Source organism: Dermacentor silvarum, chromosome 3 (assembly GCF_013339745.2).
Source record: "Dermacentor silvarum isolate Dsil-2018 chromosome 3, BIME_Dsil_1.4, whole genome shotgun sequence".
NCBI classification, from domain to species: Eukaryota; Metazoa; Arthropoda; class Arachnida; order Ixodida; family Ixodidae; genus Dermacentor; species Dermacentor silvarum.
The window spans coordinates 109907696-109929166 of record NC_051156.1 but is presented as its reverse complement, the minus strand read 5'-3'; the positions used below and the strand labels follow the sequence as shown (position 1 = coordinate 109929166).

Below are 21471 nucleotides of genomic sequence, written 5' to 3'. Positions count from 1 at the left end.
TGCATTCTATAAGCTTCGATTCCTAGTTTCAATCGCAACGTATCTGAGTAGCTTCATTATTTATAATATATACTTTAAAGGAAATTGTAATACGACTTACTCGTTGCAGTCAGGCAGTTCGAAGAGCCACGTGGACACGTAAAAATTATATTTTTTGTGTGAGATGCCAGTCAGCTCTTTTTTCCAATAAGATTTGCAATGCATTAACATACTGTTTATATATCTTACATAGAAAAAAATGTCAACCACATGTTTAAAGCGCACACAGAAAACCACTATTTTCTTGTGCATTGTGTCCGCAGAAGCTATAGGAGGGCGTAGGCAGGCCGATATTTATCATGACTGAAAAGTTCCTGAACACAGGTGCCTAGGAAGTTCTAAATTACACTAAATTAGCAGCATTTCACTGTACTTGTATTCTGTAGGCATGATCATGTGATTGCTATCATTTTAACCAATAGTTATATTGATTGCTTCATTGTGAAGGAAACAATAATTATTGTGCAAATGACGTTGAGGAGTTCTGTTCTCTGAACAAAGCCACCACTCGAATCTTTTCATACTGGGTGAAGTAAAAGAAGTACTTGAAGCGCAGAATGTATGCCCCGATGCCCGCGTGCATTTCAATTTATTTTCCGCGCAATTTATTTCAATCTACTAGCCGTCTGTTGTCAACGCAAGAGGAAAGTATATCCTCCAGCATTCGATGCCAATATATGACCCAGCCAGTGGACCCCCAATGACCTAGTTTATCTTTTTTGGCGTGTTTTACTACAAAAGTCCGAGTGCACCTATAGGGTGCAAAAATGTAGGTGCACTAAAGTATCAATACGATAAAGAGGGGAGGACTGCCGATCATCGTCGGCCCAGAAGCAACATGCATTCGCAATTCCAATGCGCGAGACGATCGCTCCTGGTTGTATGGACGCTTCGGATTTATAGGAGGCAACCTGGAATCATTCCAAAGAACGCTGCGGAATGCGGCTACATGATCAACTGCAGCACGCTGAAGATTATCCGTAGTTCAATAATGTGTAGTAAGAACAGGAGAGGAAAGCGCGGAAAGTGCGAGAAAGGAAGACGCTCTTTCATGTCCTCGTATTACTTCGCATTGTCTCGTGCCTGATTACGGGTTAAGTCATCATCATCATCATCATCAGCCTATATTTATGTCCACTGCAGGACGAAGGCCTCTCCCAGCGATCTCCATTACCCCTGTCTTGCGCTAGCGTATTCCAACTTGCGCCTGCGAATTTCCTAACTTCATCATCCCACCTGGTTTTCTGCCGTCCTCGACTGCACTTCCCTTCTCTTGGTATCCATTCTGTAACCCTAATGGTCCACCGGTTATCCAAGTATGGATAGACAAACCCAGCAACAAGTAGCGACACGCCGAAATGTTGAAGCGCGCTCTAATCCGAACAATCTGAATGGAATGGAGGAATGATCAAGCAAACGCAGGCAAGCTCAACTACTGTCTTCAGGGACTCGAGCGCGAGGCCATTTATTTATTTATTTATTTATTTAACCCTCGATAGCGTAGGGCATTAGGGAGGCGAGTGGGTGCAGTTTTAATCAGAGCAATACCAGATCAGCAACAATATAAACAACACAACATTATTTCCATTCATAACAGCACGGATGCAACATTTATGTATTTATTTACAAACGAGGTTGCGGCGCTTTTATGAGCAATAATATTTTAATCGCTCAACACTGTGTGGATCACCATTCCAATACAAACAGTACAGTGAATTCCATTATTGCCATGCTCAAGACTCCGTTTAGTGTTTCAAAATGAAATACCTACTGTATTATGGCCATCAATGCGCATTGAAGTGTAATTTTGCTAGGAACCTATCCTTAACGATACATCCTAATGTCCTTAAATGTAAGGCTGTTAACTGCTATTTCTCATTGTCCCGATAGAATTGTACGGGACACCGAATGCATATTTGGCAGAAATATGGGCCATGCTAGAGGTGATGTTAGCGAAGGTCTATGAATTAAAAAACTGTGGCCCCAATCCACGCTGTGAAGGTGGTTGGACAGCGAAGCTGTAAACGACACCCACAACGATTACCCTTTGTGAGGTCACTTGAATTACCACACGTGACTCTAAGAAGAGTGAAACCAGAGACAAGTGAAATGTACTTAACCACACCTTTTATTACTTCACAACGACATTATATTCACGCTGTTCTTCTGGCGTCTGTACTTTCCGTGGTCTACCCATGGTAGCCTAGAATGAACTGAAGGAGTTGCTAGACCGTGGAGACGTCATTACGTGATTTCTATGCTGTTGGGTACTTTTCCACTCGGAGTAGCTTACGCAACCGTAATCTTTACCGGTAAACACACGCGGGAGAAGGAACGTGCTTCGCATTATTCGCAGAAGTCATTAGCCTACATTATATGGTTTGCACTTCACACGAGGGTTTTGAATGACGTCAACCCCTTTCCAAGCAGCTGCAAACCAAATCTTTACCGGAACGCGTTGAGGGTGTTTCCATTGTTCACACGCGCCTTATCATTCATCATGTGCTTTTGATGCTTATTTTGTGGTTTTTCTTTTGAAAACAAGTGCTGAGCTGTATGCTGTCACACCATCATTTTTTCTTTATCTCCCTCAGCAATTTGGCCGTTATGGATGCCTTTCTTACTGTTTTAGTTTTTATTAGTTATTACAGTTAGCACGAGTTAAGTCGTAAGCTCGGTTTGAGCGGTGGAATAAATTTTGTGCGTAAGTGTCAAATGACCCACTGGGCGAAATGCAGCTCCACTAACGTGAACCTTGGGAAGGTGCCAAGCATACAGCACTGCACCGCTAATGGGCGCATAGTGCCTTAAGCAATGGCTCATAACCCCGTAAAAGCAGCGTTCCCATTACGATGACAGAAGAGTAGTAAAATTCTACGCTGGATTGATGAGCGGCAACGCAACCAGCTGTGGAATTCGACGACGAGCGCGAGCACGAGCCGTTTGCGCACCGTAACGTTTTTCGCTTACGTCAACGACATTAAGATTGCCTTGGCTGGTAGAGGAATACAGCTTCGATGTATTAATGATTTTTGTAATTACTGCACCATCGTTTCCTTCCTTTATTCATACATTATACAAGGCATCCGCAGTGTCATTGGTGAAATGGGCCAGTCAGTTTGTTAATTTTTAGCAGAGATACGAGGCAATTAGTATACAATTAGTATGCAATTAGTATGCAAAATAAGCAATTAGTATGCACAAATAAATGTGTGTGGGCTGGTAATAGCTTTTATAGTAAAAGAGAGTGCAAGAGCTCCGTTGCCTTATAAGCGCGTTTTACTAAAGGGGCAATATTTAGCCTGATGTGTTGGAGCAGCTGTACTTGCCACCACGATTACACTCAGTGAAAACTGAAAAACTCTTACGTATCATGGCCATGCAAAGTTTATCGTTTGCAGGTAAATTATAGCTATATTTTAGTTCATTATTCAGGTGCTGAAAAGAATTAGACAGCTGTTATCGGCTATCTGAGTATTTGGAGAGAACACTACGTCACACTGAGTTGAGATTTTGTTAGAATGGAAGGTATCTCAATTGTAGGCTGTGGTGTAACTTTAACGTTTCTGTCATAGTTATCAACTCTAAAAACATGTGCTGAGTCATTCTTTCCTTTCTAATTTCATGCTCTGCACGAGGTCCTCGTGGTTTCCTCGTTGAACTAAAGGTGTCAACTTGTTTATATTTCGTGGAAAAATGGGAAACGGATGAGAACATTATGGATTTGAGCTGCGACATTACGGATGTATGGGTGAAGTGTGGAATTTTATAATACTTCTCTAAACGAGTGCTCGAAAGCGTCATGTGCAGGCATTTAAATATTGTGGCCTAATTTGAGCAACTAAAGCTAAGGAAATTCTAGAAAGCAAGTGGCTGTATGAACACTTATGTGTAATTCTTGGAAGTTGCAACAATGTGCTGCGTTTTTTTGTTTATTTTCTGGAAAAAATAGACGTGCAAGTACTTTTAAATCAATGTGCTGAAGCATGCACCTTTTTCACAGGCATGTATAAAGTAGCCTCTGTAGCAATTGTAAAATGCCCTATCTCTGACCCTTTGAACTCTGTTCAGCTACAGTGCAGCAAGAGGCTGCCGTCAGCAGCGCATTTCCACCTTGCTTCTTGCCAAGCATCGACCGGCTCTACCAAAGCGGGGACAGGGTAGCTTTTGTGTAGGAGCATAGACCCCACCATGTTGGATTGATTTTAGCGATGCCTTCGGTAAACTTCGCAGAAAACAAGCAGCTACGTCAAGTTCCTCGTGAACATGAGGAACTGTTGCTGTTTGAATAGTATCTCCTCTTTATTGTGTCAGCAGTATGGAGGTAGAGTTTTGCCCATCGCTGCCAATTCACGTGCATATAAGATAAGCCTTTCATTGCATGCTGTCTATCATCATCATCAGCCTATTTTATCCCCACTGCCGGACGAAGGCCTCTCCCTGCGATCTCCAATTACCCCTGCCTTGTGCTAGCTGATTCCAACTTGCGCCTGCAAATTTCCTAACTTCATAACCCCACCTAGTTTTCTGCCGTCCTCGACTGCGCTTCCCTTCTGTAACTCTAATGTTCCACCGGTTATCTATCCTACGCATAACATGGCCTGCCCAGCTCCATTTTCCACTCTTAATGTCAATTAGAATATCGGCTATCCCATTCTGCTATCTTATCCACACCGCTCTCTTCCTGTCTGTTACCGTTAGCCCTAACATTTTTCATGCGGTAATTAACTTGTTCTCGAGATTCTTTGTTTGCCTGCAAGTTTCTGCGCCATATGTTAGCACCAGTAGAATGCAAAGATTGTACAGTTTTCATTTGAAACGGCAGTGGTAATATCCCAGTCAGGATTTGGTAATGACTGGGGTATGCACTCCAACCCAATTTTATTCTAAAAATTTGCTTCTCATGATCAGGGTCCCCTGTGAGTAATTGACCTAGATAAACGTACTCCTTTACAGAATCTAGACGCAGACTGGCGATCCTGAATTATTGTTCCCTTGCCAGGCTCTTGAACATTACCTTTGTCGTCTACATAATAATCTTCAACCCCACTCTTACACTTTCTTGATTAAGGTCCTCAATCACTTGTTGTAATTCGTCTCCATTGTTGCTTAATAAGACAATGTCATCTTCAAACCAAAGGTTGCTAAGAGACTCGCCGTTGATCCTCATTCTTCCCAGTCTAAGAGCTTGAATACTTCTAAGCATACAGTGAATGGCATTGGAGAGATTGTGTCTCCTCGTCTGACCCCTTCTTGATAGGTGACATACTTTTCCTTGCAGAGAATCAATGTAGCTGTGGAATCTTTGTAGATATTTCCCAAGAAATTCACGCGTGCCTCCTGTACCCCTTGATTACACAATGCCTCTATGACTGCTGGTATCTCAACTGAGTCAAATGTCTTTTCATAATCTGATAGTCATGTAAAGAGCCTGATTGTTCTCCGCAGATTTCTAAATTACCTGATTGACATCAGGGATATGATCCATCGTAGAATATCTCTTCCTGAAGCCAGCCATTTCTCTTTGTTGGCTGAAGTGAAGTGTTGGCCTGATTCTATTGGAAATTATCTTGGTGAATATTTTACACAATACTTAAAGCAAGCTAATGGACCTATAATTTTTCAATTCTCTAACGTCTCCCTTCTACTAGATTAGTATATTGTTGGCATTCTTCCCGTTCTCCGGTACGCTTGAAGTCGTGAGGCACTGCATATAAAGGGCCACAAGCTTTTCAAGCATGATATCTCCTCCATCTTTGATTAAATCGACTGTTATTCCATCTTCTCCAGCAGCTTTTCCCCTGGTCATGTCTTACAAGACTCTGCTAACGTCATCGCTAGTTACAGTGAGTGAGTGAGTGAAACAACTTTATTTAGACAAGCGGCCTTGGCCTAGGCCGCGCCAGGGGCAGTTGAGCGACCCTGTGTCCTAGCCGCCTCTCGAGCTCGCTGGATGGTCCATAGTTGATCATGCAGATCTGAGCTGATCAGCGGGGCTTTCCATCGCGCCCCAAGCTGTTCTTGGGAGACTGCATTTTTATATTGTACATAGTCGCAATCCCATAGAATGTGTTCTAGGGTGGCGTGTTCTCTCCTACATAATTTGCGCAAGTCATCTGGGTATAGTGCGGGGTAGATTAGATGTAGGTGCACCGGGTTGTGGAAGGTTCCAGTTTGAAGTCGCCTCCAGTCAACCCCCTGAGATCTGTCTAATTTGGGGCTAGGAGGTGGGAATATGCACCTCGATTTTTGGTAGAAGTGGGTGATGTCGCAGATTCTGAATATTCTGTCCCTCTCCTTCCAGGTCTCCCCTCCCGTTCCTTCAGGGGAAGCTTCTTCGCGAGTGCGGTAAATGAGACCTCGCGCGGCGCGGTGGGCTTCTTCGTTGAGGTTGGGAGCGGGGGATTCACAGAAGGTGTGGGCTGGGAACCAAATGATGTATCTCACTTCGAATTGCTCTGATGATATGAGCTGGGCTTTCCCGTGGAGTATGTTAGCAGCCGCAGGCGATATTCTTCCTCGTGCATAGTTTCTGATGGCCGACTGCGAGTCGCTGATGACGCATCTACATTTGGGGAAACTAAGGCCTGAATGATAGCTACTTCTGCGATTTCACTATTATTAGAGCGTATCGAGCACGCGATTATGCACTCGTGGTCGGAGTTTCTTACTACTGCGACATAGGATTCGAGACTCGGGTACTCCGCTGCGTCCAGGAACAACGCCTCCTGATCACTACCGTATGCCTTGAGTAGAGCTTTAGCTCTGCTTGCTCTCCTGCCCTGATCAAGTTCGGGGTGCATGTTTTTCGGCAGAATGGGGCCTGGATCGTTTCCCTGATTACCTTGGGAAGCGACACTTTACAACCTTGTTGATTGTGATAGATTATTCCTAATTTGCTGAAGATACTCCTGTCCGTGCGCGAACCGGCTAGTCTCTCCATCTGAGCAACCTGTTGAGCCTCTATCACCTCCTCTAACGAGTCGTGTATACCCAGTTGAAGTAGTCGCTCAGTACAAGTACCGTAAAAACCGGAATATAGGTCGAACTTTTTTTCAAAAAACCATTGCGAAAAGTCAACCCTCGTCTTATATACCGGACATTGCGGAAAAACTATGGAAGTCTTGCAACAATGGGCAGATGATGTAAACAGCCGCCTTAGCCATCGCATTCAAGCTGCTTTTTCACATTTTGTTTCAAAATGAGCGGAAGCCGACGGCAATTCACCGTCGCCTTCAAGAACAAGGCGATTGAGTACGCGGAAGCCCACGGCAACCCGCTAGGGCTTCGTGTCGTGCGACCATCGACCCGCGTGTTTGTCAGCACCTTATCGTCACGGCACGGAGCAGCATTTAAATAAATACTGTCACCATTCTGCAACCGGCTGAGTCGCATTTGTTTAAAGGTAAAGGTGTCTTTCGGTACTTTTGCCATTGAAAAAGATTTTTTTTTCATTTTTAGAATTCGTTATTTCGGGCGTCGACCTATATTGCGGTTCGACCTATAGTCCGGTTTTTACGGTACTATCTGGAAGGCCGATGGCTTGCTTGTACGCCTTTCGTATGAGTGCGTTGATCTTAGCTTTTTTCGACTGAATACCAATTGGGGTATGCCGCCACGTATATAATGTGACTTATGGCGAAGTAATATATGTCTGACGACGTTAGCTTCTTTCATTCCCTGGCGTTTGTTTGTTACAGAAGACCGCTCTTTGGAGACCAGTACAGACCAAGTGGCACATACCCAGTATTCCAAGTCGGCGTCCAGGAGTTTGCTCGAACAGCTGTACCTACTCAGTCCCGCGTCTACAATGACCCATGTCGAAGTGAAGGAGGTTTGTTGAAGAGCGGCACATGTGTTCACATTGCCACGTACTCAGTGACCAAAGTTGGTCCGATGGTTCGTTTCGAAACCTGTTGCCTCAGCACAGCAGCGCGATGTGCTACACATTCGTCCCCTGACTACCCTGTGACCCACGCAGGCGGGAAAACGGTTAGATAAAAGCATAGATAGACACAAACATACAAACAAATACAGATGGATACATAGATAGTCCCCGAATAGTGCCAGAAGTACTCAAAGAATGCTAACACATTAAAGACTCGCTGACTTCGCGGATTAAATATCTCTTCTAAACCTTTGGTAGCGATCATTATTGGCCAAAAACTTCAGTAGCGCCATCATTTACTGACATCAGACAGAAGAAACACAGTTGCACTCATGCTTCCACCACCACCGCTCTTCCGCAGCAGACGGCCTTGAAAGTGGTCGTCAGAGTAAGAAGTTCTCTTAGAGTCTTAGGTGCTTCTTTCCTTTTTTATGCTTCTTTTTTCGAAAGCCACCAAATCCTTTCTTTCGTGCATTCCTAGCAGCGTTACGAGAAGCCACACCCCTTCTTCCACGTTTCAAGGGCACCAGGGAATTCGGCTGCTGGCAGATGCCCTCCCAACAACTTGAAATCTATAGCAGTGAGGAAAGGTGGAGAAAAGATGACAGCAAGAAATATTACTCCATCGACCTTATGGCGAAAATAGCTATCCGCGAGAAGGGAATAGTGCCTGCACATAGAGAAGAAAAATAAAGGGTCACTAATTTGGCTAGCCATTAAAAAGGTTCGAAAAGTTCGCGTTGGTCTCTAAGATCCGCTGACAAAAGCCAAGGCTAGGCAACCTTCATTATTTATTGCTCGTAAGTATGCTTAACAATTTGACATCTACTATTCGAAATCAATTTACTAACCGGTGTTTTTATCTGTTTGTAAATAGAATTGCCATCATGGCATTTGCGATACATGCGAATGTGGCATGTATCTCCTTGTACGCACCTGCGGTTCCAACGAGAAAGTTCCTGCAACCTGAAAAAAATTGTATAAAAACGTTATTAAATCGATATTCCATAAAATGCAATCATATAACTCGGAGATGATAATTTATGATGTGTGAAATTTTATGGCATGCACTTTTAAAGGATTACGTCTCTGCTAGAAAGAAAGGTGTACTTCAAGAAAGGAAGGTTACAGTCATCCACTTCAAGTTACCCGCCCTCCAACCCACACTACTACATATTCTGCTTGGTTATTTTTAGAGCAGGAACCGAAGAACGACCTACCCTATGACATCGTCGCCAGCGCTTCATCATCTGCTTTTCAAGAATGCGTAACTGATGATCTTCAATGTTAAATAATCTTCGCTGTCTATTTTTATAGTCGAAATGTAATTCCAAACCTTATGTAACACCCTCTGAACGGCGGCCTTTAAAGAAATAAAACTGAACTGAACTAAACTGTACATTGACTATCTTCCCTTTGGTAATAGAGCATATATTTTTTGAGCGTTTCCACTTCCCCACTCGAACCACTTGTTTTTCTGGTACTCAAAAATGGCACAGTCGCCCCTAAGTGGCAGATATTTGAGGAAAATTAGGCCTGGGGCCGGGGCTGGGGGAGGCTGTACGCAATTTGGCAGTAGGCAACCAGAAGGAATGAATTTCCAACCCGACAACTAGCCCCCATTTGAACTGGCAGCTCACACTGAAGACCGCCTGCATTTTCTTCTCGCTTAAGACAGGAATGGCATATGAGTAACCAGTATATATATATATATATATATATATATATATATATATATATATATAAAGTTCTTTCTGGAAGTTTTGTTGGGCTAAAAAATAAAAAAAAACAAATAACTATATTTTACAAAGCCACAGCGTCTTGATGCGGAGATTGCCTGATCAATGCGGCAAAGCCGGCAACGTCAGAGCAGGCCGTGCTGCGGAAACTGCACACACTGACTAAACCGAGCTGATCCTGGTACTATGTTCATCAACTGACGCGATGACGCCTGTGACGTCATCGCGTGGCGCTCGCATTGTACCCTGCATATGGCGTGACACAGAGTGGCAATGCGTACCGGTTAATAGCTTCTACCCCAAATACAAAATTTATCACGGGGTGTTGACAGGAACAATTTAACTTGCGTTCACAGTATTCGCTTTTATGTCGCCTTGCACGAGACACTATTTATTTTAACCCAATTCGCCCTGGACACCATTGTGCTATAGCTGTGGCATTCACGAGGAATTATAATACTTCATTTTTATTTGCAGAGACTGTACAACGTCAGGGGCTGTCTTGAGAAATGTTTTGAACTTGCAACGCTGCACGCGACTTGACCTGCCGTACATGTACGTTTTCGGGCAGTGGTCTTGTCTTGGCTCTGAAATGCGTTTCCCTGACGCTCTTATATGGTTGCCTCGGGATGCAGGCATCAATTAGATTTTGTAAGTTTATCAGTGCACTTGGAGCGCGCTTATGTGTGTGTATGGGACTGCTTTGTTTTTGTCACTCTGATTTCATTCCACACTATCTTATTTTGAGTAGGATGCCATGCCTGTCAGGACGGCAACCTCTGTAGATAACAATAAACTCACTCTGTCTACGAATGAGAGGATTACTTGGTCCTACTACCATGCCGGCAGCCAGTTAAGAAATCTCGAAGGAATTTCTTGTGTCACCGCAACGGTAGTTAATCACGACGGACAGGTCACTCGTGCAGCCTCCATCAGAAACACCACCTCGGCCAGGGCAGAGCAGGCTGCGATCGCTCTGGCACTTCTCGACGATGAGAGAGCTGAAATATTCACTGATTCGAGGGCGGTGGTGCAGGCATTTGCGTCTGGTACCATCGCCGAGGAAGCACATCGAATTCTCAGAGGCAAAGTGATCCAGCCACATACAATCACGTGTTTCCCGGCACATCTCGAGCCCCAACTCGACTCCGTCCCCAACCTCAATCACATCGCACATGTCCAAGCGTGCGAACTAACCCTCCGTACTGACGCCATTGCGACTCGGGGCTCCGTCGATTTTAGGCTCGTCGAGTTCCATGACACTTTACACACATTTAACGAGGCTACCGAACACTGCTACCTTGGTAGGAGACTATACCCTCCCCCACACGGCACACTAAGCACACCTCAAGCTGTCACACTACGCAAGCTTCAGAGGGGATCATATCCCAACCTGAATTTATTTCACGGCATCAATCCAGACTGCTTTAGCTCAGACTGCCCTAGCTGCGGACAACGTAGTACTTTAGACCACATGGTCTGCGGATGCCCCTCGTTACAGAGGTGCCCACATAGATGCACTGCAGAGGAGTGGAGCTCTGACCAGTCACGGCAATTTTGGGCTTTCCAGAGAGCCCACGCGATGCGGCGCTGGAGCTCGCTCTCCCCGTCCCTGCGGGGGTGCGGCCCGTGGCTTCGTCGCCTCCCTGAGAGGGGGCAACGAAACTTCTCAGGACCTTCAATAAAGTTCTTTGTCTGTCTGTCTGTGTATCGCGGAAGTATGTAAATATATTAGCTCGTACGTCGAGGTCTTTCTTAGCATAAAGTAATAAAACATATGACTTATAGTCTCAATGCACATACAAACAGCATATTATTATTTTTCACTTACTTTACATAGCGTTCCATCCACTTCCCTCTGCCAAACAATCATTGGGCGCACGTTGTGGTCCACCAACACGCATGGAAAAGCACATGGGGTAAAAACAGACGTCTGAAAGCAAGAGCCATACATCAATTTACGAACTAGCTCCTCTGCATGAAATTCAGCAAATGCTTTAACTATTGTTGGCTAATTTGTGACTCATGCAAGCGGCGTCAACACCGGTTAAAGCTTAGTGGCTCTGGTGTTGCGCTGCTCAGATCGACGTCATTTGTCCGATCCTAGCAGCGGCGGCCACAATGTAGTGGTGGCGAAATGCACAAAAACACTCGTGTACCTAGGTTTAGAGGCACGGTAAAAAACACGAGATGGTAAACATAAAATCCAGAGTCCCCCAATACGGCGTGCCTCAGCATGTATCGTGATTTTGAGCACGCAAAGCCACAGCAATTCTTTTGAACGTTGCCACAAACGTTTGCTCAGGATTCCCTCTCAGCGGCCTCCGAAGTTCCTTACTATCCAGCGCTAGTCCAGTCTACTTGTCGCTTTGTGTGTGAGTGTGTATTCAGTCGGCGCTACAAACATGAATGCCAGCTCCAGCTACTAACTATAGCCCGCCTCACCACATTCACTTCTAGGTGACGTGGATGATGCACTTAGTTAATTCTCTAGGACAGCTACTGTTTAATCTTTTAAAATAGAAGCGACCTAGTTTTTCTAACATTTTTGTGCGAACAGTGGAGTGTCTTGCGTTTTGCGTAATTAACGTTGTGTGGACGCCCTTAGGAACACGTTCGTTCTGGCTGACTAAGTGACAGTTCAGCTCCTTCCGATAAACATTCACACTGCGTCAATCAGTCGTTCACATAGGCTCTGAAGCCTCGCAAAAGTACAGTTACTGCTAGACTGCATCCATTGATATCTCCGGTAATTGCTCAAGTGCGTACAAGTAAGTGTATGGGAATTAGTCTTGAATGTAGGCTTGATACGTGCAGTTATCATCACGAGGTATGTGCGAGAACATTTTTGAGCGTTGCCTTTTAATCTTGCACGAAAGAATAAGAATCCATAGGTTGCTGAAATAACGGAATTTCCTATATTGACATATATAATGATAACTACGCCCTTTCAATTATTAATACTGTCGCGCGATCGTCGACCGCATGGCATATCAGCACCTGATAACGGCATGAAACGGCGGTATCGGTGCCAGTGTGCGGAAACACGGAAAGCGATTTCCAGTTTGAACGCTGTCGGCTTCGCTGTTTGCTTCAGTAGCACAAACGCCCTGCCTTTCTTATCCCCGAGGCCCAGTCACGCAACGTCGCCAATATCCAGGACAAGCACCGACAGCTACTTGGAAATCATAATTTCAGATTTTTTGTTGCTGCGGTAGCAATTATATGGACACTCGAAGTGCGTTGGCGCCTTCGCTACCCGTGGTGTCATGGTATCCATGGTGCATGTGCAGCTCGCGCGAGGAGAGTGAGAAGGTCTCCAAAGACGCGTCAGACACGTAGTGCGTTTGCCTGCAAAATCGATGACGCGACTTTCGACCTTCAACTGACCTTGAGCCAAAAGCCACAGCTGTTTTGCGGGCACTCAAACGAGAACATCGGGGCATCTTGCGAGAAGAAAACGAGATTATACGTGCAACCAGTCAAAAGTTAAGAAAATGTGGTCTCTGGCCCCCAACCCATTGTACAGGAGTGCCTTACATACGCTAGTTAATTCCCAAACAAGCTAACAAAAATATTGCTTCCGTGTTCTTCCTAATGTTTTGTTCACAATGTCCCTAAAGCTGTAACTTCTATAGTATGGTGAAGTTCTATTTGTAATTTCCGATAGCGACGTTTCAAAGGCAGATACGGGACCCCATATAAACTTGATTGTCATCTTTTGGCGCTGACACAGGGTTGGTTGCGCTCCCTTTCAAAGCCAGTGGTCCGTGAGTCCGTGAGTTACATGGCGGCGTGGGCTTTGCGCCTGCTCGAGAGACGGTGCCACACTGCCTGACCAAGCTGGCAGCGTCCAACGCGCCGCGGATGGCTGTTTGGCCGAGAGTAGACTTGCAATGTGAAAGGAAACTATTGCGTCGATATGGACCAGTGCCCAGTATGGCGTGGTGCGGTGTGGTGGGGTGTGCCGTTGAAAACATACACTACACCCATTTTAAGATTTTGACTAGTATCATCTCCAACTAATCTGCTTTGCCAGTCGCCATTTCATGCTTATATCTACATCCAATTACAGGAGAGCCAGCAGTTTTTTTCTTCAGCTCAACTTCACCTCTTATTTTTTGCGAACACCTGATGAATATGAAACAAGCGCGCTTGCATCAGCCAACCTTGAACCTTTGTGCGCATGCGCGAATTTTTTCCCGCCTGCCGATAGCGTCAGTCGATGAGACGCAGCGTTTTAGTGAGGTAGTACACAGTGCTCTCGTCGGTTTTTTTATTGCAAGGAAAATGACGGAGCGACTGGAGCAGTGCTACTGCATCAAATTTTGCCAGAAACTGGGCGACAGCCAAGTGGAAACTATTCGGAAGATTCAGACGGCTTTCGGTGACGATGCTATGAGCAGAACACAGATTAAGGAGTGGTACATCCGGTTTAAAGACGGCCGCACATCGGTGGAGAGCGAGCCACGCTCCGGTCGGCCATCAACTTGCCGAAATGACCAGGTCATTGCCGAAGTGAACGCAGTGGTTACGCAGGACCGTCGTGTGACTATCCGAGAAATTGCGGAAGAGGTGGTCGTCAGCACTTTTTCTGCAGATTCCATTATGACCGAAGATTTGGCTATGGAGAAAGTTGAGGCGGAATTCGTGCTGAAGCTGCTCACGGTAGAGCAAAATCAACTGCGTGTTGAAGTCTCACAGGACATGCTGGATTCCATATACAGTGACCCCGACTTCGTGAACACCATAATCATTTGTGACGAGTCTTGGGTGTACTGTACGACCCTGGAAAATAAATCCCAGCCGTCACAGTGGAAGAATTCCACGTCACCAAGACCAAAGAAGGCCCGCCAAGTGCGCAGCAACGTCAAATTGATGCTGACTGCTTTATTTGACTCCGGCGGTGTGGTACACCTCGAGTACGCACCACAGGGTTAAACAATCACCAAAGCGTACTACAGGGATGTCCTCCGTCGCCTACGTGATGCTGTGCGGCGCAAGAGGCCGGTGTTGTGGTCAACAGGAAATTGGCGCATCCATCAAGATAATGCTCCTGCACATTCCTCGCACTTGATTCAGACATTTAGGGCGGAAAACCAGACTCCTGCATTTCAACAGGCTGCTTACTCTCCTGATATGGCCCCCTGCAACTTCTGGTTATGTCCCAAAATCAAGAGTCCATTTAAAGGACCACGATTTGAGACAAGAGAGCACATTAAGGCTGCAACGACAGCTACGCTAAACTCCATTCCGAAAGAGGCCTTCTCGGAATGCTTCAAACAATGGCAGCACCCCTTGGAGAAATGTGTGGAGTCCCAAGGAGAGTACTTTGAGGGTTATTAGGTTTCCAACGCTCCAGTTATGCCAGTTTATTTTCCTCGGCCAAAGGTCGGATACTTTTCTAAGAGACCTCATGTGCTTTAACAAGGTTTGGAAAAGTCCTGCTGACAGACTTAGTGGCATATTTCACAACTGTGTAAAGTGCACCAATTCGATCCGCTTTAAATATCTCTGAATGTGCGCAGTTCCCAAATGTGCGTCATTAGGTTTAATTGAGATACAGGGTTATAAGCTTGCATTCTTAGTAATTTTAGATATTTACAATTTCCAAGAACTTTTGAAAACATTCAAGGCCTAAACAAAAATTTATTGTAGTTGAGTTTTAACTTTTACTTTTACATGCAATGAACCTCTTCAAAATTGGTGCGGCAGTTGGCGAGGAAAATGATTTCTCGGTTAACATGTATTTAGACACGATCTCCTGAATTCGCCTTCTTCTAAATGCTTAATATTATGTTTAAAACTTTCTTGCGAATATATGACTAAAACGAACATTTCCTATGGTAACTCAAGTTTCCTGGGCAAATGTAGACGATCCAACAAAATCTCGATGACTTTCGCGCATCTCTAAAGCGGCGCGGACGTGGCGTGACGTAATACGTCACCTTCGTTTGAAGTGTCCACACCCTGAAAGTAGGGCTTAGTATGAAGGCACCCACCACCAGCATTGTGAGATTCCTAATAGCTGCTTGTGTATACATTTTTCTGCTGCGCTAGCAGCACTTGTCTCTAATCCTGTGTCACGCCGACATGTCACCCATGCATATTTTTAGAACAGCCTAGAGGAGCTTCAACGCTGCGCGGACCCTTGCTGTTGCTGTCAATGCATCGCCCTTAGGGCGAAACTGAACAATTTGTGGATGGAAATGCCTCGCACGTACCCATAAAATTGTTTTCTTTCTCTGCCTACCCTGGCGCAGGCATAGCATCCAATAATACGAAGACAACTGTAAAGTGCATCACAGATGAAACATCTTCACAACAACTATTCTCACATAAGCTTCTTTGCAAACAGAATTGCGCAGATAATCCTGGCAGGGCGTCTGTCCTCCTGATGCGAAGAGCTTAGCAGATGAAGCTCGCATAGGGAAGTGATTAGCGCTCTTGCGCATACTGTCGTCGACCTTGTCCCTCCTCCCCGTTATTAGGATTCTACCTGTCATACGGTCGATGCTCGCACGATGTAATAAACGATTACGAGGGTGTATATTCCTGCCAGTCGCTTCTCTTCATTTAGCTTCCTTAAATAAGTAATATCCAGCCTAGTGGACCTTCTGCAATTTTAAAGCCAAGGATGATTGAAAAGAAAGGTGAAATATAAAGAAAGTTCTGCGCTCTAAGAAAACAGATACAAGCGGACAAAAAGGTTTGTTGGGGGATGTATTTTCTTCGAAATTTTATTCCTAAAGTTTCACTGCCATGCTAGCCGTTTACAGAGAAGCATCAGGGATGCACCTGTGTAGTTGCCTTCTTCTTAACGCACCTTTATCGCACGCGTTTCCTTGATCGCGTTATAACGACGCCAGCATATACTGTAATATTGACAGGCCTGTGCGAACGTAACACAGCGTGTACTGTGAGTTATGGCTTAGCCATAACTACCCCGCAGTGGCAAATGGTAAAGCATTTAGAAAGCGATAGTGCGAAGCAGCCCCCAGAGCGAACACACACACGGAAAAGTACTGTAAACGGACAGTGTCAGTCACTGCAGCAAGCGAGCCCACCGAGCGGCCATAGATGTCACGATGATGCACGGGGACTCGGGGATCAATTTATTTCGCTGGCGACTGCGCATAGGTAGACAAGCAAGGCCAAGTGCCACCCGTGTGTTTTAAATATAGACGGGCATTGTGCGCCTGACATCCAGATGTGCACCGAACGGATCGAGGTCGTGCGGATATTCCTTTCACTTTTTTTTTTTGCTTTTGCATAAGAATATCCACGCCATAAAAAAAACTCTTTTACTGTAGAAACGTGTAAGCTAGCAACCCTGAGTGGCAGGTGTGCGGAAGTGTTTAGTGTATTTGTACGGTTATCGGGTTGTCCGACAGTTATTTCACTACTGCCGTATGGAGCGCAACTCACGAAATGCTTAGTGCCTTGTTCCGATTTTTATTTGCAAGAGAGACATCGTTTGAAAGGGATGCTTGCCATTTTGACGTTAGACTATATCAAAACACAGACATAAAAAGCAGCGATTATGATTATCTAGCTGAGTCATGCCTTTGTGGAAAGTAAATACTAGTGCATCTACTTTGTACGCCTGAAAACTAATCCGGTAAAAATTTTATAGAATAAATCTGCCCTCTGCTTAGATCGTAGACGCGTAGTTTTTGTAGAGTAAAACTTCTTGCAGCAATTATAGCAGCTGTCTACCCCATAGCATTGTGTTCTCGAAGTATGAGAACGAGTTGCGAGTTGTGTGTCTGCAGTACACGATTTCTTCAAGTTTACACAAATGGCGTTCACCAAGCTTAAATTTGTGTTTCTGGGGGCGGGAAGGCTGCAATCGACGCTGAGCAGACACTTTCGCGTTTTTGGTGTAGCGATGTATGCTGACTAGCCCTGAATTAATTTGCCAGAGACCTCGAAAATTTATCCCATTTTCCAATTCCATTAAATAGCCTTATTCTGTGTTTGGCAAACTCCCGTGCTCTTTCCTACAATAAATTATTTCTGCAACCAAAAAGCCGCGTTTGTTCATGAGCGAAATATAACATCGGGCGTTACGTACCCCTCTTATGACGCTTGCCTCTTCCAAGCAGTGATGGTGCCTAGGTACACCAATTTAAACTCGTGTACTTCCTTCCATATGAGAAAGTTTGCCGTGCACAGCTTTGGACTAGAAATGTTCCGCCAACGACGTTACACTATTTGAACCACATTGACAATAAAACGTTATTGTGAAAAGCAATGGTAACACGCACAGATACAAATACCAGAAAGTCGCCCTCACTATAGATCTGGGAACCAAGCGCTGGCAGTAGCGTTCCATGCTTGTGCTGGCACTTGTATTAGGCAACGCTGGAAAGAAAGCTGGCAATTAAAGCAATGGCGTGGTTAATAATTCATCTAATAAAGGAAGTATGTTTACCCAGGTGTGCCCTTGTAATGACAAGTGAATGCACGAATAGTGCAGAATGGTTATCTACTCGAATTCTGCTATTTCAGGACCAACAGGTATCGTTTAGTGTGGTAAGTGTAGTGCTCTATTTCAATAACGTAGATGTATTGTGCTGTGTCTGTAGGATTCTGTAAAGGTGAATCTAGTGGCTATATTATGAATATCTGTTATTTATCGCTCTCTTGATATTGTATTTAAGCATTATTCAGGCAGAACCTTAGCGTTGAATAGCACGATGAGGGACGCTGTATTGATAACAAGGATCTCACTTTTGCGTGATGTTTATGAGACGCATGAAAAAATTCGCCGAGAAAATAAAAATAAATGCTGTTGGAATGGTTGACATTGTGGTTTTGTCACATCTCCAAACTAAATATCCATTGTTTTCACTATGGCGAAACAATTCATTTTAAGAAGCCCACCTATTTTCGCATGCAAGCTCAGTTCATTAGAAAACATGTACCGTATGCCGTTGGAAAGCCTATCACGCAGATGTAATGAGTTAGTTCTGTTACCGCTCAAGTGCGAAGGTAACTGCACTTACCCAAGACGGTAAAGAGGGTGAACAAGTGGAGCTGGGTAACCTGCCATTTATTACGTAACTGTTTGCTCCACAGGCAGGCGGCTGTTTTCTGTTCTGCGCACTCTTCATCAAAGATGGCAGTGATGGAAACAATGTGTGGCGCTCTTTCGGAGAAGCTATCTTGACGTTCAATGTTGGTGGGCATGGGCGAGAAAACTGCGCCAGCTGCTGAGTGTGCAGAGCGCTAGCAAGCGCTACTTTATTCATTTCTTTCCGAGTATATAGGGCGACAGGCAGTATTTGAGCACAAAAGGGTTCCAAAATATGTAGGATACAATACCCCACATGTTTGGGATACCAATGTCTTTTACTCGTGCATGTAACTCCATGATCGATTCAAAGCTCCGTGTACAAAGACAGCATAATGCCCCAATGCTTCAACTCATGGATTTGTCGAGTGCGGCGTATAATGAGATTGTCGGGGTAGATGAAAAGGTCCTGGTTGCTAAAAATAAAACAAAATGAAACACGATGCTGCTTCTCAAGTTTATTAGGTTCGGGTTGAGTGGAGACAGAGTAGTTGGCGCAGTAACGTGAAGCAGCGGTAAACCATCTGAATTAAAGCCATTTGGTTACAAATTACGAACAGTGCAGACATTAGTCAATATCTAGTGTTTTGTTGCCTTTAAGCACAATTATAACTGTGCCGTGATGAATGAGTTTGCAAGTTCGTACATGAATTTGCGCGAAATGATAATACCTTTATTGATGGTATCCATGGTAGCCATACTAACTTTTATCGATGGTAGCCAAATGCTAATATTTTTATGGATGGTATTTTTATGGATAGATGCATTGGCTTTGTGAATTGTGCGAGATAGCTAAGACTATTAGCGTTAGTAGTACCAGATTACGTACGTTGTTTTTAACGGTAAGAGCAGGCCTAGAGAAAATGCTATCACAGTGACGCAACCTACCACTACTCTGTGCCTAAGAAAATACGTAGAAAGCATAAGCATTATAGGAGTTTGTTTGTGGCGGTACAAATCAGCATGGGCTGTTGTACACAAAATCAGATGGTTAAAACCGCACTTTAGTTACATAACTGCACACCAGTGACTTTTAAAACCTACTATACGTGTGCCCCACCTAGTGTGTCCCATCTAACGTTAGCCAAGCTGTTCAACAACAACAACGAAAAAAATATTTAAAAAGCACGCTTCCGGATGCAATTATAAAACCTATCGTGTTAGGTTGTCACGGCGGCACATCGTAGGTTTTAGGATTGTATCTTGCAACGTATCTCTTTTTAAGTCTTTCTTTTCATTGAACAGCTTGGCTGACGCTAGCTGGGACGCTATATAGATACACTATACATTGTCACGTAGTAGTGAGGGTGAAGAACACAGTCGCACAAACTGTGTATCACGCAACGAACTCTTTCTTGGACGAACTTGTGCCCCTAACCGCAAGTCACAGTCAAAGCACAACGATAGCGGAAAGCACAGTCGGCGATCGTCGAAAATCTGTTCTGCTAGAAAAGCGCGCCGGCTTTTATGCATGACTCGTCGCAGGTTCCAGCGTACTCGCTAATGCCCGAGTGCCTTCCAGAAAGTAATACACGAATAATGTCGCACATAAATTCTCATTACACAAGGTTCGGCGAGAATATACATACCATGTTCACCATCAATCATGCAGGCACGTCTTACGCTGAGCGATAACTAGAAGTTGTTAGCGTGTGAAATGCAGTCCCCGAGAAATGGATTAATAACTGCACGTGTGAAGATCTAAGCATTGTACTTCATTGAATTACTTCTAGACCTTAGAATTATTTGTGATGGAGCTTTTGTGAACCGGGGTGGTACCTAAAATTGGTTGATGATGATGAGGTGCTTGTGGCATAAGAATGAGATATCGCCGAAAATCGTCATTCAAGCAATAAATTGGGCTGGCATTTGAAGGCATCTTCATCACAAACTCGGTCTAATATTTTGTTAGAGGCTTAGCTTCACAATTATTCCGCCAAAACAGGTAAACCTTGCCAAATGCCGAGTCTTCAGCCAGCGTTTAATTTTCATGCTCCTATATTTCAGTGTGCCGAGCAAACTTGTCTCGCCTGAGAAAGCTGTATATAGGTGTGGACGGGAGCGAAAAAAGTTTCGTATACGTGTAATTTGCATAGAATGCTTTGCTTCCTCTTTTTGAAATCGACCCAGCTAGGTGCTCTATTGAATCAACTCTCCCAGCAAAAAAAAAAAGAATATTTTTTTTTCAGGCTACAGCTGGGATTTCGAACAATGCCTATCTCTAAAAACGTCGCTGGCTCCCAACTGTCTGTGCTGTAAGCAATAAATACTCCTGTTTGCATATCAGTTCGGATTCCTCTGCGTTCGAGGTGCACAAAAGAGTTGAACACAAGTTTCACATCTTTTGTTTTTTATGTAACCAAATTGAATTCACCAACGTATTATTCAACGTTATAGTTTTAGCACAGCAACTGCGCCATGTATTCTTCAAGCCGCCATTCGAACAAGGGGCCCCGTCGAAGACATAGGCTTTGTCGAAACGCGTTTGTAGCATTCCTATTCGATTGCACTGCGGCCCACATGTGGGCGCCCTTTGTGGAAAACGCTTTTGGTAGCCTTAAAGGCAGGCTACGCAAATTAATGGCACAGTTATTATTGGTATGTTTCGCAACGTTCAAATCGCGGCAAAACACACAAGAGCGCGATTTAACTGAGCACCCGCCGTGGTGGCGTAAAGTCTCAGGCGTTGCGGTGCTATCGGTCCCGCTGAAATCCCTGCCGCAGTG

General features: G+C 44.6%; 1 protein-coding gene across 3 annotated transcripts; it reads right to left on the bottom strand.

Moving 5' to 3' along the window:
* Positions 1 to 7755: 7755 nt before the first annotated feature.
* On the bottom strand, positions 7756 to 18810 carry LOC125943936 (uncharacterized). Of its 3 annotated transcripts, XR_007466000.1 has the most exons (5): positions 18678 to 18810; positions 17966 to 18033; positions 11498 to 11599; positions 8864 to 8893; positions 7765 to 8499 (listed from the first exon to the last, which is right to left on the bottom strand). XR_007466000.1 is itself a non-coding variant. In XM_049663520.1 (4 exons), the coding sequence occupies exons 1-4, from the start codon at positions 15708 to 15710 to the stop codon at positions 8329 to 8331; spliced, it is 399 nt and encodes a 132-aa protein (XP_049519477.1). In that variant the 5' UTR covers positions 15711 to 15785; the 3' UTR covers positions 7756 to 8328. The 3 variants fall into 3 exon arrangements, 1 of the variants encoding a protein (XP_049519477.1); XM_049663520.1 differs by lacking the exons at positions 17966 to 18033; positions 18678 to 18810 and adding an exon at positions 15615 to 15785 and having other exon boundaries at positions 7756 to 8499; XR_007466001.1 differs by lacking the exon at positions 17966 to 18033 and having other exon boundaries at positions 7760 to 8499; positions 18678 to 18772.
* Positions 18811 to 21471: the final 2661 nt, after the last annotated feature.